Below are 13,762 nucleotides of genomic sequence, written 5' to 3' on the forward strand. Positions count from 1 at the left end.
AAAGATTTTATGTTTCGGAAATACCCAGGCTAAAAATAACTTTAAAATGAGTACTTACAGTATGGTAATAGGATATGACCAGCAAATTTCATTCATGACCGGTAAAATTTTAGTTTAGGTTGCCAGACACAGTGTCTGATAAATAATTTAGTCAGCGGAAACACTGAGAATAATTATGTCAGCAACAACAAAATGTGTCAAATGAATAGATAATTAGTAGAACCTACAACTGACAGTCACTGTTTACTTAGGTTGATATGTTCAATAACAGTCACATTGATAACTAAATCAGTAACTACTACAAATCAGACCACTTTATTTTCATGTTTCATGGATTTCATGGAGAATATTCCATGAGGCAAAGCAAATATAAGATGGTGTGAGGTCAATTATGTGTACAAGATGTAAAAAATAAGCAAAGAGTTGTATGAAAAAGCGTAGAGCTATAGATGCTTCTTTGCAAGCAATTAGACGAACCTCTCCATACAACAAGAACATGAATCTGTCTAGCCTTATATAGTACTACAAGAGTCACCTCATAAAAGAACTGGGTGATCCTTAACTTCTTTTGACAATTACATATGAACAAAATACTTGTGTAGTGGAATGTTGTCGTGCATAGATTTATTCACTTCTCTGTGATCTTCTGCTTACAATAATTATACACAGCTACAATATATAAACAGGGTTTTCTTCAGTCCATGCCACGGTTTGCAAAGGTTGAAAACACGTAGTTCTAGTGGTATTAGTTTACATAAGAAAACTTGATGACTGATAGATATAGGCGATTCGAAGTTAAATAGCTTTTTATGTTGCATTTTTATTCACTTACACAGCAACATGCATGCATGTGGCATGTGACTGATGGTATTAGTTCTAATGAATACCTGTGGTTCAGAACTCTCATGCAGAGATCACATGTTTAAGATGCATAACCCACACTGGCTCCAACCTGACGGGGCGGTGGGGTAGCCTAGTGGTTAAAGCGTCCGCTCGTCACACCAAAGACCCGGGTTCGATTCCCCACATGGGTACAATGTGGAAGCCCATTTCTGGTGTCCCCCGCCGTTATGTTGCTGTAATATTGCTAAAAGCGGCGTAAAACTAAACTCACTCACTCACTCCAACCTGACAGGCAGGGTAACAATAAGTACCATCTCTTAACATCTGTTGGTATAGCACAACCTGGGAATTACAGATGTGCTGTTAGGGAAGACCCTCTAACCAATAGACCATGGAGTAAACCAAGACATTTAGAAATGCCTTCTGACTGGAACATTTGAAATGCCAATTTGAAACACAACAGAATGTGGTGATTAAAACAAGTACTGTAATCGTATATATTTTCACGGGGTGCAATTTCGCGTAAAGATCACAAGAGACCTGTTAGCGCAGTTGTTTTTTCGCGCATTTCAACACCTGAGTGATGGTATCCATCACAAAGTTTTCACAACCGATAGACATGCAATGATCAAAGCTAGCCGCCATAATTGAATCGTGTTTACTAAAACAATCAGAGAGAGGTGGGATTATACTTATGTCAACATGACAACACCTGTCCCATATGCGGGATTAACTGACAACGAATTAAGGAAGAGTGTATACAAGTACTTACGATCATTAAACATAGAAATCATAAAGTAGTGTTTGTTGTTTATGAGACATATGTTGTTCAGATGGTCAAATCGTTGACTGGCTGCATTTCATGTCTTTCTTTCAATTCGTGGTGTGTATATAATTCAATTTCAATATCTCACCTTATGCTCCGAATTCTGGAATAAGGATGGCATTACGAATGTGGTTAGTGAAGGCTCCTAAATCTCAGACACTTGACCATGAATATTTCGCTTGGTATGATCATTGATGCACAGTCTTTTTGCACTAAAAGCAAGAAAATTAAGCCCACGTGAAAATAACTACGATTACAGTATATAAAACATACCAAGGTAATGCCTTCATGGATGTACATGTCAACTCTCCACCTGTATCTTGACACACAAAACATGCATGCCAATTAATCATGCATAAAAACAAGAAACAAATACCTATAACAGTCATCAAGCACTGACATAAGCAGCTACACCTGTTTGGCTGTTGTTGTTTAATGCTACACTCAGCAGTATTCTATGCCAGCTTGGAAATAATGCCATCTGGATCAGACAATCCAGTGACCAATATTATGAGCACTGATCCATGTCTTGGGGATATGTCAAGAAACGACACATCTGAACTCTTCCCTCTTATGACCAGTATAGGTTAGTTAGCATGTAGGAATATACATTGTCACATCTAAAGGTATTTTTAGTTAAACAAAACAGGAGCGGGGCACTCGATCTTGTTTTATCATAGCATTAAATAAAATTGGTCGTTGAGATCGTGGCTAGGAGATATACCAATGTACAGTATCCATAAAATGGTCGTGTGTAATAACATGTGCTTCATTCATTCACTCCGGGTGATCTGTACATCAGGGTGGTCTGTTCTCCAGAATGATCTGGAATTCCTCAGTGAATGGCCATTTTATTTAGGGGTGGGGTGAACCAGGAAAAGGCCAACAAAAACTATGAGAGCCTAAAGAAGGGTAAAAATTGAATACACAATTTTAAATAAAATATACCATGAACTTGCATTTTGTCTTTTCAGGAAGTACATAAGTATATACAAAAACCTCTGAGACACCAATTAAAAAAATAAATTACCAATCCCAAATTGCAATTTAGCCATTGCTGTTGTCTTACTGCAAGACCCTTATTGACAGCACAAGCCCCTGCAAGATGTAACACAGGTACACAATTAGTCTGTCCTACAGACACTGAAACAAATACAGCCAAGAAAGCCCATGTAAGCCCAGAACATTTCACCAGTGACTCCCAATAACCTCTCTTCATTGACTCTCTTATATACATGTATATATAGTGACTCTGAACTCTTTCTTGTGCGTTTTGAGCATGTCACTGACATGGATATATGTGCTATGATACATGTAGTCTATTATTATCATTAATATGCAGCAAGTCTAGATTTCCACAGTTTCAGGAAAATGAAGAAAATCTCTGGGCTCCTTTTCATTGTATTTTATTATTATAACTTATGAACCGTTTTTCAGTTAAATATGTTCATTTCAGAGTCTAGATGTTTGTCTAGTCCACAATAAAACAGGCCTGGGAGAGACTGGATTGTTTGTGCTTTCACCAACATATGAAGAAACAATAAACAGTTATAAGTCAATAAGAAATGCATATGTTACAATATAGCATAAACATTAAGCCTGAAGGAAAAGTCATATGGATCAAACTGGGATTAAAATGGGTCCCAAAATATCTAACAGCAAGTTTCACCTTTGTTTGACCTTTGCACATTTTTTCAAGCATACAACTTTGCGATATTTAGAAAGTAAACTTGATGTGGCGTACTATGGTGAGAGGGGAGGGGGTCAGATCTTCATGCAGAGAGGTATTGTACTGTAGTGAAATATTTGATTTTAATCTTCTATAATGAGATGAGTTTTTCATACTTTAGAGTCAACTATAACATCAATAAGATTCATCTAATCTTATTGGGTATTCCATCAATTGTGATATGAACAATGATAACAGATCATCAGGACAACAGTATATATATATTATGTCAGTGTGATGATATAGGTAATAATGTCATAGTGATGGAATTACCAAACAATTCGATGACCTAACAACTTCACAACTTTTGTCAGTCTGCGGAATATGACCACAAATCACCAAACTATTTGAAATACTGACAAGGTAACATCTATATCAACAGATGCACAATTTAGCAAGAATGACCAACTTATTGAATAAGACTGGACATCAAGCACACTGTTATACATAGTTTAAAACAGCAAAATATTTTCTGTCATCCTGAATACATGTCGTACAAAAATATACAAAGTAATTTCAGACATTTCTTCACAAAAATATATATTACATCATTTTTGGAAGATCTAAAATATGTTCTGTCACAAATCTAAGTGTGTTAGTATTTCAAAGAATGGAAAGAATACCTGACTACATTAGGTCAACATAGACCATATCAGCTGCAAAAAGTGGTAAATCCACATGGTTCCATGTCAGCTGCAGACAATGGTAAATTCACATGGTTCCATGTCAGCTGCAGACAATGGTAAATTCACATGGTTCCATGTCAGCTGCAGACAATGGTAAATCCACATGGTTCCATGTCAGCTGCAGACAATGGTAAATCCACATGGTTCCATGTCAGCTGCAGACAATGGTAAATCCACATGGTTCCATGTCAGCTGCAGACAATGGTAAATCCACATGGTTCCATGTCAGCTGCAGACAATGGTAAATTCACATGGTTCCATGTCAGCTGCAGACAATGGTAAATTCACATGGTTCCATGTCAGCTGCAGACAATGGTAAATCCACATGGTTCCATGTCAGCTACAGGCAGTGGTAAATCCACACGGTTCCATGTCAGCTACAGGCAGTGGTAAATCCACATGGTTCCATGTCAGCTGCAGACAGTGGTGAGTTCACATGGTTCCATATCAGCTGCAGACAATGGTGAGCCCAAATGATTCGATATCAGCTGCAGACAATGGTGAGTCCAAATGATTCGATATCAGCTGCAGACAATGGTCTGTTGGCATGGTTCCACGTCAGCTGCAGACAAAGGTAAATTCACATGGTCAATTGATATTGTCTCATGTCATGCAATGCTATGTCAGTATTGTTAAACTTAAGTTCAACATCAGCAGCAGACAATGGTATGTTGACAAATCCAACATCACCAGCTGACAATGGTATGTTGACAAAATCCAACATCAGCAGCAGACAATGGTATGTTGACAAAATCCAACATCGGCAGCAGACAATGGTATGTTGACAAAATCCAACATCACCAGCTGACAATGGTATGTTGACAAAATCCAACATCACCAGCTGACAATGGTATGTTGACAAAATCCAACATCAGCAGCAGACAATGGTATGTTGACAAAATCCAACATCAGCAGCAGACAATGGTATGTTGACAAAATCCAACATCACCAGCTGACAATGGTATGTTGACAAAATCCAACATCGGCAGCAGACAATGGTATGTTGACAAAATCTAACATCAGCAGCAGACAATGGTATGTTGACATATTCTACCATCAGCAGCAGACAATGGTATGTTGACATATTCTACCATCAGCAGCAGACAATGGTATGTTGACATATTCTACCATCAGCAGCAGACAATGGTATGTTGACATATTCCACCATCAGCAAAACAATGGTATGTTGACATAATCCAACATCAGCAGCTGACAACGGTATGTCAGTTTAGTTGCAAGCAGCTGGTGTGCTAAAGGTGACAGAGTAGTAACATCGTTCCTTTTCCACAAACTTCACAATACGATCCTCAATACCACAGAAAAAATGGATCTGAAAGTAGAAAAATGTAGTTTTTTAAGTAAAATTGATATTTTATACTCATCCTGACTCATGATCTTTTGCTTAGCTCCCTCTTCTATGCGAATGTTAGTGGAACACTTGAATCCTTTGTAGTTCCCTAAAGCGGACATAAAAGTACACTCACCCACGAGTTACCTCCCTTCTCCCGCGCAAACAGTCATGTGACCAGTCTTACTTGTCACTCTCTCCTGAATTTTCTGTCCATGCACCTGGATCTACTGTGAAATCCGAAGTGTTTCCAGCGGGGAGGTTGGGAGGGCTTCTCATGAGTCAGGATAAGTATAAAATATCAAGTTTACTTAAAAAATTACATATTTTTCCATATCCTGACTCATGATCTTTTGCTTAAAGAATCTGACGGATTGGTGGTGGGTCAAGCCACTTCGTGGATTCATCAGCTGTCCTTAGATATGTCCTGTATCCCCTCCATGGGATCCTAGATCCTATACTTCCGTTATAACTCGGGGGGACCACAATCTTGTCTTACTTCTCTCTCAGACAAGTAGAATCTTGTAGATTCATGTGGCTTAAGATATACTAGTATCTTCTGTTTACTAGTTATCTATAACAACCCATAGATTATGATAAGATCTTTATCAAAAATGAGTTGTGACCCCTTAACGTACAGGTAAGATCTTTACCCGCACAGAGTCTTAATCACTCATGCCAGCCTAGTCTAGACTGTGCACATGGACTTTCAAACTAGAACTTTTCCATAGTAAAAGTTATCAACAATTCAACGTGATACAGGGTGAGATTTTCAACTCAGCCTTTGTGGAACCGTTGTGCTACAACGAAAGGGCCAAACTGGTGAATGTCTTTGGTGGCTATGTCTCGGAGGTAGTGGTTGGCAAACACCGTATCCGACTTCCAGAAGCAGCCCTCCATAATTGATGATATAGAGCAATTTCCATGCAGAGCGAGTGTTGACGCCAGTGCTCTGACTTCGTGTGTCTTTTGAAGATATATCTTCAAGGCTCTGACAGGACACAAGGATAAGTCCTGGGTGTCCTCTGGTCCGAGGATCGTAGATAGCACTGGTACATGGAACTGTCTATCTGGTTGACCAGGTAGTTGATTCTTTGCAATAAAGTCCCATCTAAGTCCTAGATGTACTGCAGCACGGTGCCCCGTGTCGAATCTAGTTTGTCCAAACTCCAGCGCATGTATCTCAGACATTCAAGCTGCCGTGGCTAGGGCAAGTAGGAACAGAGTCTTCTGTGTGAGTAGCTCGAAGGTAGTCTGGTCTAGAGGTTCGTAGGTATCACTCATGAGAAGTCGTAGAATTACATTCAGATCCCAGGCTGGTACTCTGAAGTTCTTTTGCTGGTCCTCCAGTTTAAAAGATCGCAGCAGAGCAAGTAATTCTGGTACTTTCGTCAACTTGATGCCTGACTTCATAGCGACTGTACTGATGGCTGCCAGATATGTGGATAATGTCAAACCTTTCAGCTGTCTTGTATATCTGAGGTGACATAGATATTCCGCCACTTGAGGATGAGAAGCTTTCATAGCTGTGAAGCCTTTCCGCCTTGCATATTGCTCAAATTTCTGCCATTTGTCATCATACAAATTGTGAGTAGATCTGCGTAACGCTAAGGTTACTGCTTTCGCTGCTCTGGCGGAGTATCCTCTTTTCTTCAGACAGGTTTTGATATGGTCCGCACGTGTAGCTGGATCAGTGTTGGGTTCCTGTGGACTTGCTTGGTGTGCGGATGTCTGAGTAGGTTCGGCCATTCTGGTAGTTTGAGTGTTGGACTTCCGGGATCTTCTATTAGGTCTAGGAACCAGACTCTCGCTGGCCAATAGGGTGCGACCAAAGTCAGTTGTAGCACCTGTGTCTGTTCTTCAACAGCACTTTCGGTAACAAGATCGGAGGTGGTAACGTGTATACGTTTAGTCCTTCCCATGATATGCTCAGTGCATCTGTTGCCCATGCTTGGGGATCTTGTACTGGTGAAACAAACGTCTGTAGTTGTTTGTTGAACCTCGTGGCAAACAGGTCTATGGGGATCCTATTTCCCTTATGATGAGCCGAAATGCTTCTGGATGGAGCATCCATTCCATGGCTGACGGACGAAGGGGTCGGGAGAGAGCGTCTGCTAGCACGTTCTTGGCTCCTGCTATGTGACACGCCTTTATCCAGATGTTTGCATCCTCCATGTTGTTGAACAACTGGAATGTGAGCTTGGCGATCTTGTTGATCCTTGCCGATTTATGGAGAATGGTACTGTTGAGTTGTCCGTGTGGACCATCAGTATTCTGCTGCTCAGCGAACTCGACCATAGTTAGACATTGCCATGTTCATAGTGTTAATGGATGACTTGTATCTTGACCCAATGATCTTTTGGGACCACAATTCGATTCTGTGTTGTGATAAATCTTATTCTCAGAAATTGCAGATCTTGTTTTGGTTCTTCTTCATCAGGTTCACCAGCCATCCTAGTTGCGTGAGCAATTTGATTGTGAAGTTCAGCTGCTGTCTGAGTTGATTGGCATTTTGATGAACCTGTATGCCGTCGCCCAGATAAAAGGTATTGCGTAGACCTCGAAGACGTAGGTAGGTGACGATAGGCCTGATTATTTGTGTGAATAACCACGGAGCCGACGATATTCCAAACAGTAGTACGTTCCATTGGAAGTGCTGACCTCTAAATAGGAATCTTAGATATCTTCTTGATTCCGGATGTATCGGGATGTGCAGATAAGCATCCTGTAGGTCTATGCTGGCCATGTAATCTGCTGGATGGACGAGTAGTCTGAGTTGAGGCAGGTGGATCATTCTGAACCTCTCTGGTTTGAGTAGATAGTCTTTGTTGAATTTCCGCATGTTGTAAATCAACCTGAATTTCTCTTTGGAATTCTTCTTGGGTACTAGGAAAATTGGGGAGTAGAAGCCTGGCGTGAGATGATGTTGATCTATTCTCTCTACCGCATTCTTGGTTAGAAGCGAGTTGATGGCTTCTTGCAGTTTGTCTGCTGGCTCGTCTGCATAGTCGAAGACCATCAGTCTGAGGGTTAACGGTAGTGTGGCCTTGAGCTGCACTCTGTACCCTTCTCGCAGTACTTCTGAGACGTAGTCGTCATCCAGTATTCCCCAATATTCCCAGTACCTTTAGAGACGTCCACCCACTGTCGATGGTTCTGCAGGAACAGCTGGGGGTGGAAGTATCCAGTCATTCCGAACCCCAATTTCAGCATCTAGCTCCTCTGGAACCTCTGGGAGTACGTCCTCTCCCTGAGTTTCCTCTGTAGTTTCCGGCTGGGAGACGAAAAGAGCTTTTCCTGCCTCTGAAGCTGGAGTATTTCTTCTCCTTAGCCTTCTGGATACCGGAATATTTCAACTTGTTGTTGTACTTCTGTGAAGTATGACGAATGACGTAGGCTAGAGTATCTATAGACTTGATCATCATGACTTCCCTTGAGTCGTGAGTAGCTTCCTTAGCTGCTTCATCTATCTCACCTCCGAAGATGGTAGGCGCTGCCCAAGGAGCTCTAAGTAGCGGTTGGGTAAATCTGCCGCTCCAGGAACATGATGCCAGTAGACCCTGTCTCCGTATCAAGGTGAGACCCGCCGACGTTGAGGCAATATGGTCCGATATGAAGTATTGGTCCTTCTTCTGAGTGAGCAGAGCAGATAATATCATTCTATCTTCTTCCGAACTGGGGTTCTGGAACTTGTTAATCAATGCCTCAGTGATTGCTCTGGATCTCGCTAGTCCGAAGAAGGATCTCCTCGTGGCAGAATCAACTTGGGCCAACTTCTTATCCTCCACCTTGTAGATCTTGTTCCGAGAGAGTCGTTGACCAACTTCATATTTTCATCTAAGTCCGGCGCTCTCATAAAGGGGTTCATGTGATGTAACGGGAATTTCCTCGCATTAAATGGTGGCAGATGTTGATTCTGGAATTTAGTGGCTTTCTCAAAAGCCAAGCGTAGGTTCGAAGGCACCTTGGATATTGGTTCAATAGGAGGTATAGTCACCAAGTCGAAGTCATCATTGCACATCTTATATGTGTAAACTTCATCCAATTCCTTGGAGGGAGACCCTAAGTTCAATCCATTAGCTATCCAAGCTGTAACCTCCGCTTCTGAGAAGACGTAGTCGCCATGTTCGTCAGATAGTTCTTGATCCGTAGATCTATGCCTTCGCGAATCCTCCTTCTGCGAACCTTCCTTCCGCCAACCTTGCTTTCGTGAACCTCTATCTTGTGATCCATCTCTTCGCGAACCTGTCTTGTGATCCATCCCTTCGTGAACTTCTCTCTCACAAACCTTGCCTTCTCGAACTTCCTTCTTGTGAGCCTTGCCTTCGCGAACGTTCCTCTGAAGGTCTGTGAGGAGTGCGGGATCTAGATCTGGAACGGCTGGATCTCGGAGATGGCTTTCTAGGCTATCTCGAACGTTGAGGGTTCGCAGACGTAGTTCTCGTAGAGTTAGTGGCCTTCGCGAATCTTCCATCTTCTTCCATGATGGCAGAGTCGTCACACTGTGATGATCTTCTCGAACGTGAATGTTCGCCAACGTTGTCTTCAGACGTAGATCTGAGAGGTATCTCAGGTTCGCACAGGTCTGAGGGTTTGTGAACGTTGCCGGTTGACGTGAGGTCTGTCGTGCCTTCGATTCCTCATTGAACCGTCGCTCCATCATGGCCATCATTTGGGTAGTAAATTGCCTCATGAAGTCGCCTGGATCTGCGCTGACTGGAACTGATGCGGCGTCGACGAAGCGTTCGCGAACACTGAGGTGTTGTGTGCTTCAACTTCACTACGTTGAGAAGTTGGTGGTTGGTCATCAAACAGGTGGCCCGCTGTTGTAGTTGCAGGAGACGATCTAGTAGTCGTGGAGGTCAATTGCGTCGCCGATCTAGTAGGTACTTCAGGCAGAAGTAACGGTGGTTCATCAAACACGTCTGCTTCATGAGGTGGGATGAAAATATGTCACAAAATACAATCAATTTCTTCAAAATTTTACATATAATACACGTTAGTTATGGCCAAATACCATACACAGCGTAATTTCGATAAATAGGATCTAAAGGATATATGCCGTATACAGGACTCCAGTGCACAAAGGGAGAGAGTGACAAGTAAGGCTGGTCACATGACTGTTTGCACAGGAAAAGGGAGGTAACTCATGGGTGAGTGTACTTTTACGTCCGCTTTATGGAACTACAAAGGATTCAAGTGTTCCACTAACATTCGCATAGAAGAGGGAGCTAAGCAAAAGATCATGAGTCAGGATAAGGACAAATCATCATTTTTAGAGTGTTATAAAACATACTAAAAAATCTACAAATTATAACATTAGTATGTCTGGTTGTTCCATTATGAAGCATGTAACATGTTCATATACTCTTTAGTGCATTGCCCACTTGTTATTGGCACCATGGAGTAACCTAGTGGTTCAAGTGGTCACTTGTCATGCTGAAGACCTGGGTTGATTCCATTTCTGATGACTCCATGTCATGATTTTATCAGAATATTGCTTAACGTGGCATAAAACCAGTCACTCACTCACCATTAGTTACCAGTTCCTACCTTAGTTTTTCTAGGACTACCCAGAGGACACAGTTTGGCGTCTCCCTCGGCCATGACCAGCACATAGTCCCCAGGCTTCTGCTTCTCCCATCTTGGGCGCTGCCCCAGGGAGACGCGGGGTTGGGGGAACTTCTGCTGGGTGACGGATGAGAAGGGGCAGATGGTGTACTCATACTCTGTGGTATGGTGCTGGAAACACTGTTTTGTCAGCTGGTAGAACGCTCCCTCTGGACCATACTCCTGCAAGCACAAACAGGGTCAGTATGTAGCTGGAGGGTTTGGGGGGTAAGTAGACAGAAGAAATGTGGGGTAAGTTAATAGATGAGTAGGGAGTGAGTTAGTAGAAGAGTGAGTGAGTGAGTCAATAGAAGAGTAGGAAGTGAGTTAATAGAAGAGTAGGAAGTGAGTTAATAGAAGAATAGAGAGTGAGTTAATAGAAGAGTAGGAAGTGAATTAATAGAAGAGTAGGAAGTGAGTTAATAGAAGAGTAGAGAGTGAGTCAATAGAAGAGTAGGAAGTGAGTTAATAGAAGAGTAGGAAGTAAGTTAATAGAAGAGTAGGGAGTGAGTTAATAGAAGAGTAGAGAGTGAGTTACTAGAAGAGTTGGAAGTGAGTTTATAGAAGAGTAGGAAGTGAGTTAATAGAAGAGTAGGTAAAATGGAAGAATAGGAGAGTTAATAGAAGAATGGAAGAGAGTAGGGAGTGAAGTGAGTTAATAGAAGAGTAGGAAGTGAGTTAATAGAAGAGTAGAAGTAATAGAAGAGTAGGAAGTGAGTAAATAGAAGAAGAATAGGAAAGAGTGAGTTAATAGAAGAGTAGTTAATAGAAGAGTTAATAGAAGAGTAGGAAGTGAGTTAATAGAAGAGTAATAGAAGTGAGTTAATAGAGTGAGTTAATAGAAGAGTAGGAAGTTAATAGAGTTAATAGAAGAGTAGGAAGTGAGTTAATAGAAGAGTAGGAAGTGAGTTAATAGAAGAGTAGGAAGTGAGTTAATAGAAGAGTAGGAAGTGAGTTAATAGAAGAGTGAGTAGTGAGTTAATAGAAGAGTAGGAAGTGAGTTAATAGAAGAGTAGGAAGTGAGTTAAATAGAAGAGTAGGAAGTGAGTTAATAGAAGAGTAGGAAGTGAGTTAATAGAAGAGTGAGTGAGTGAGTTTAGTTTTCCACCGCTTTTAGCAATATTCCAGCAATATCACGGCAGCGGACACCACAAATGGGTAATAGAAGAGCTGGGGGTGAGTTAATAGAAGAGTTAGCAGTCAGTAGATGGAAGAACAGGGAGTGACAAAGTGTTTTTGCAGTGACCAGAGACTGCCTTTGATTCCATATTAAAGAAACACCTGAAGATTTAAACTTTGCTTAAGTTTGGTACAGAATGATTTTATTTTACTGACCAAAGAATAATAACGTTATTATTATAATATTTTCTATGGCCTTGAGTCATTTCTCAAATTCAAAGCTGTTGAACTCTGGTGAAAAATCAGAGAAAGTATTGCCTTGTTGCATTTTGTCATTATATCCGTATTTCAAAACCTTGTGGCGAAGAAATGACTGGCAGAATTGAATGTGATGGACTAGAGTAGCTTCCCTTTGATAAAGGTGGGCTTGAGGATTGCTTCCAAAGGGCAATTAATGATATAGTCCAGGAGAATCTCAAAAAGGGCCTAGAAATAGGATTTCGTAGCCTCCCCAGTAATGATTTTGTTTGACTCTATTTTCACTTAGTATGATGTCTTAGGCTCATGAAATGGCCTGTAATACTCTCAGATTGTGGTATCAGGGTTTTTTACAGCCCATTATATGTGGTGGAGGTCTGCGAGCAGTTTCATCACATTTCATTTGCTGTCCGACAACACCTCAAACTTAATCATATATAGTTTTACTACTATCAATCTGATCACTTTCATTTTGACTTCTGTGTTTTGCTAAAGGATGTAGAAATTAATTGAAATTTTTTTGTTTTTGAAAAAAGTCAAAATGGGGCACCATTTTGGCCACCATTTTGTTTTGTCGTGTTTTGATTCCCAAAGTTACATAAAAATGAACACCGAATGTTTCCATTTACATCCAAAGTTGATATGTTGTTTGACACTTGTATCTCCTAGAGTGATGGCTTGGGCACAAAGCAAGTCATTTTGTATGGTCATATCGTGGTAATATAATATTTTACAGCTTATTATTTGAGACAGGGGTATTTTAGCGATTCTCCAACTTTTCATGGAAATGTGTGGGAGTGATGTATTTATCGAAAGTTAACATTATTTTTGTAACTAAAACAGGTTGTTACAAAATGGCCGACATTGTAGTTTTACTACATATACATAGTGGAGGACTAAATTTTGTACTGATATAAAAACCAAACAATTCATTTGGTGTCAAGTGTTTAATACATTTGGTGTCAAGTGTTTAATAATATACAGTATTGGAAGGTACTGGCAACAAATCAAAGGTGTTCGGGCAACAAATAAATTTCTGTGAATGCATGACTCTTGCATGCACTTTATGCATTTACATGATGTCAGTTCAACCAATCCACGGGGAGCAGGATCTCCCGACATCAGAATAGGGATAAGCTGACCAATACAAATGCTCCAACCATGGTCAACTGGTGAAGTAATGTTCATGATTGGTTGCAGAGACTGTTTCCAAACATGCACTTGGTAGTTTACTCGCTCAATGTGATGAGTAATAACGTAAACATTCCCTCTGGATTATGGTAGCCTTATTCCTGTGTATACACAGAATACATACAGAAAATCAAAAGAAATTTTAACACTAA

General features: G+C 40.8%; 1 protein-coding gene across 2 annotated transcripts in view; it reads right to left on the reverse strand.

Annotated features, from left to right (window-relative positions):
- Positions 1-3,058: 3,058 nt before the first annotated feature.
- LOC124273059 (glucosidase 2 subunit beta-like) overlaps positions 3,059-13,762 on the reverse strand; it is a 32,610-nt gene continuing 21,906 nt past the window's right edge. For both annotated transcript variants that reach the window (XM_046708272.1, XM_046708270.1), the window contains exons 6-7: positions 10,986-11,225; positions 3,059-5,414 (exon numbers count right to left, since the gene is read on the reverse strand). In XM_046708272.1, coding sequence (XP_046564228.1) covers positions 5,313-5,414; positions 10,986-11,225 — 342 coding nt within the window. In that variant the 3' untranslated portion in view covers positions 3,059-5,312. The remainder of the gene's footprint in view (positions 5,415-10,985; positions 11,226-13,762) is intronic.

The sequence above is a fragment of the Haliotis rubra genome, unplaced genomic scaffold (assembly GCF_003918875.1).
Source record: "Haliotis rubra isolate DU_JTF1 unplaced genomic scaffold, ASM391887v1 Scf176, whole genome shotgun sequence".
Classification (NCBI taxonomy): domain Eukaryota; kingdom Metazoa; phylum Mollusca; class Gastropoda; order Lepetellida; family Haliotidae; genus Haliotis; species Haliotis rubra.